At 31.4% G+C, this 4231-nt stretch overlaps 1 protein-coding gene across 1 annotated transcript; it reads left to right on the top strand.

Annotated features, from left to right (window-relative positions):
* The first annotated feature begins 609 nt into the window (after positions 1–609).
* LOC132745778 (uncharacterized) lies at positions 610–3294 on the top strand. The gene is made up of 2 exons (XM_060734753.1): positions 610–753; positions 1357–3294. Exon 2 carries the CDS (start codon positions 1364–1366, stop codon positions 3083–3085), a length of 1722 nt encoding a protein of 573 aa, XP_060590736.1. The 5' UTR covers positions 610–753; positions 1357–1363; the 3' UTR covers positions 3086–3294.
* The last annotated feature ends 937 nt before the right edge of the window (positions 3295–4231 follow it).

Below are 4231 nucleotides of genomic sequence, written 5' to 3' on the forward strand. Positions count from 1 at the left end.
TTGTTTTTGTTTATTTTAATTGAAATTGAAAATATTTTTTTATTGGTAATTTAATCAAAATGCTCTAAGATAAACATGTAAACCATTAATATATAATATATATGGCTCCCACTATCACTATATTGATTTACAGATTTACACCTATTATCATATCTCAAAGTTTGCGTCCTTAAAAATGACATACATCATGTGACATGTTTGATATAATATTATCAGTAGATGTACCACTCTATAAGCTGTCATTATCACATGTTACTGAAATATAAATATACATGTATCAAAATTTGAATGTAAAATGTATATATGTAATTAAAGAATGTTACCAATGTATACTGTTGTAACAGATAGCTTAAAAACACCATACATTTTCATTCCAAAGGTAAATCACCCTAACACTATAAAATATAATGTACTGCCGTAACCCTTAATTTCCTAGAACTAAAAGCAATTAGCCTTTGTCACCAGTATAGAGCCAGGCCAGCCTATACATACATGTTGTCCAACCAGGCTCTATACTGTTTACTGCAGACCAACTTTAAAATTTACATCTTGACATCCGTCTAAAATTGATAATGGACAGCTGGTCAAGTTTATTGATAAAGTTCATCAGATAAAATAATATCATAATGACTATGTAACTATAAAACTTGTTATCTGAAAGTAGTATTGAACTGTGTGAGTTTAAATCTAATTTTCTTTTTCAACAACACAACAATTAAAAACTGTTTAGATAAATTTTGGAAACAGTTAAAGGTAGGCCATTTTATATTCAGTTGTATGATAATCTAAATATGTTACATTATTATATTTTATATTTAACACTTTTATCTGTATGAAAACTGTATGAAAACTACATCTTCTTCAACTTCAGGAAAAAAACTACCAAAACATGACAAAAAGTTCAAATATTTGCAGTCCAATTAAATGAATATGTCATCAGAACTGATACAAAAACCTAAAATTGAACAGTGACAATTTAGTAACGCAATTATTTCAAAGAAAAAAATCTACCAGAATATATCATTCATGAGATTTTATCAAAATAGAACAAATAAATTATAGGCATAACAGCCCAATTTACAGCTGAACATCTAAATAAGAATATGGAATTATATAACTTTCAAGAGCAAACTCCAAGTATATATAAAACTACTGATGACTTTAAAAACTTAAATACTTTCTTCTATCCAAAATCATTTTTAAATCAAAAAGCTCTTCTTCTGCATCTTATACTAAAGGGTTGTTATTTTGGTATCATGTAAAAACAATTTTGGAAGAAAGGCATTTTACAAGATCTGCATTTCTAACTTTGACTAATAATTAAATTCCTGTTGTTCAAAATGGTTTTCGTTCCAGGAAAATCATGGCTGTCCCGGGTAGAAAAGCCACCAAACAATTTTCATCTTCAACAATTTCTTTGGGTTCTGATGAAGATCTCAAACTATACTGCCAGCCATGCGATCGCGATGGACCTAGACTTCCTGCTCATGGTTATTGTACAAATTGTTCAGAGCATTTGTGTGAAACATGCTATACTGTCCACAGAAGACACACATTGTCAAGACACCATACTTTACTAGACAAAACCAACATGCCTCAGACTCTGTCACCTGTAACTCAAAGGCAACCAGATAATTTCACAAAACCATGTCCTAAACACAACATTGAGATGATTAAGTTTTACTGCCATGATCATAAAGCTCTACTTTGCAGTGTCTGTGTTACACTTGATCATACAGCAACATCTTGCAATGTCAACTATATACCGGACATTTCAGGCCAGACCATCAATAGCACAGAATATCATCATATATTAAAAGATTTGAACGACATGACTGAGAGATCAAGCAATATACTTCAAGACATGAAGAAAATGAACGAGGTATCAAACAAGTCTTTGACAGGATTATTGACAGACATATCGAAATTCCGAACAAAAATCAACCAAAGACTGGATGAAATGGAAAGACAAGTCAAAAAGGCTGCAAAAGTCATCCAAGAGGACAATAGCAAGAATATGAAGACTGTAGAAACAGCATGTGGAGATGTATTTAAATCATTAAAGTTATCCTCTGATGTAATTAAACATCTCAACACTTCCAAGCAAGCCAATGATTTGTTCATGGAACTTAAACGTACAGAACAGATGATAAAAGAATATGAACAGAGTGTTTCTAAGCTCTCAGAATTTGAAGTCAAAAAATATAATTTTGAACCAAATGAGGTAATATCAAATCTTCTTGAAAAAGAAAAGTCACTGGGAACAATGAAAGGTAAAAAATTATCTCCTGCTTTGAAGTTAAGGCAATGTTCACAAATGGATAATATCTGTATAAAAACATCACAAAATAGATATGATTGCTGGGTAACAGGAATGACTCTCCCTACTCCCGATCTTCTTATCATCACTGATTATATTAATTGTGCCATAAAAATGGTTGACATCAGTAAGAAGTCTGTACTAGCTCATCACAACTTTGATAGTGATCCTTGTAATGTCACATCAGTTTCAAAAAATGAGGTTGCTGTCACGTTACCATTCTATCAAACTATTCAGTTCTTTTCTGTTTCTAGAAATGATCTCAAGAAGAAGCACACTCTAAAGGTTGATGGAAAATGTTATGGTATAAGCTGTCATAAAGATAAGATGGTGGTGTCATATAGCAAACCAGCTAAAGTTCAAATCCTTCTTATCAATGGCACTATATTACAAACAATAAAAAATGAAAATATTTTCAAAATTCCGCAAAATATTACAACAGGTGACAATTGTATCTTTGTATCTGATGTTGCATTAAAAACAGTTACCAAGTTAAACTGGCAATGTGAGGTGACAGGTAAATATGTTTGTACAGCCAGTCCTCGTGGTTTGACAATGTCAAACGATGGGACTGTTTTTGTTTGTTTTTGGGATAACAATACCATAGAAGAGATATCAGGAGACAGTACTGAAGGACTGGATGTTGTAAAGAATATACAAAACCCTCTAGCTGTTTATTGGTCTGCTGAAACATGTAAATTGTACACAAACAGCTGTTTTTTAACAGAAAAGAACTTTATCAAACTCTTCAAACTGTCTAAATAATGACAGAAATCTTTCTCTTCAAAGACAGATATAATATTAACAATTGTATGGGGATTAACTTTTGTATGATGCTTATTATTGGTACTTTTGAACTATTAAGAACTGGTGACGGTTTTATTTACAGTACCTCTGTAAACAATAAACTATTTCTCACTGGAGTCAATTACAATATTAAAGTTGCAATCATGCGGGTTGGTAAAGCACAAACACCCTTGGTAAGCTTATATCAAGCTTATAACAAACAGAGTGCCACCAACATTTAACATACTTGAAAACAAGTATTTTCAGCTATCTAACATAAAATTGAACTGTGACAGTTATCTTATTGTGACAGTTATTTTTTTAATGTTTTGCTGTTGTTTTTTTGTTTGTTTGTTTTTTGTTTGTTTTTGCTTCACAAACAAACTGGTATATCTTTTTACTTCTAGACTGGTGGCATACACAAACCATTGTCACAATAAACATTCAGATAATAAACTAATATCTAACACAAAATCAATCTGATGAAAATCAGCTCCGAATTAATGCTAAGCATAGGATCTGACAAGCAACAACTGGATGTCACCTTCTCATGGCCTTTCAAACAGCCATTCATTGACAAGCTTTCACAGTTTGAAAGTGATGCAGTTTCTAATTTTAACTGCTTGGAAACCAATATAAAGTATGTTATTTCATGATTTTTAGAAGAAAGATGTGTTGTCCATATAACGAGCAGGAAAAACCGGCAAAACAATTCGCCAAAAAGGTTGAAAAAAAACAACTTTTTGGTTTTTTTAAAAATTTTAAAAATAAAATCAAATTTTGGCATAATTTCGTTGCTCAACTTACTCAAACTTCCCCCAGTAAACCGGCTGAAAGCTTTATATTATCTTAAAAAACCATTTAACAATTTTCAATATTATGAATATATAGAGTAACTATAGCCATTAGCAAGGTGATTAAAACCCTCACCAGCAACTTTTACTCTTTTTTTTAAATAAAAATTTGAACTCAACATATAATTGATAAAGTATCAACTGTGTACATCGAATTATTTCAATTAATTGCAATCCCAACCAGGATCTTCATATAAACTTGTTATTTACTAAATCTGAGTGTAATATCTCATTCCCAGCTGAAAACCATTGACCATGATCCCAGGGGGTC

The sequence above is a fragment of the Ruditapes philippinarum genome, unplaced genomic scaffold, assembly GCF_026571515.1.
Source record: "Ruditapes philippinarum isolate M1 unplaced genomic scaffold, ASM2657151v2 ctg6879_1_1_1_1, whole genome shotgun sequence".
Classification (NCBI taxonomy): domain Eukaryota; kingdom Metazoa; phylum Mollusca; class Bivalvia; order Venerida; family Veneridae; genus Ruditapes; species Ruditapes philippinarum.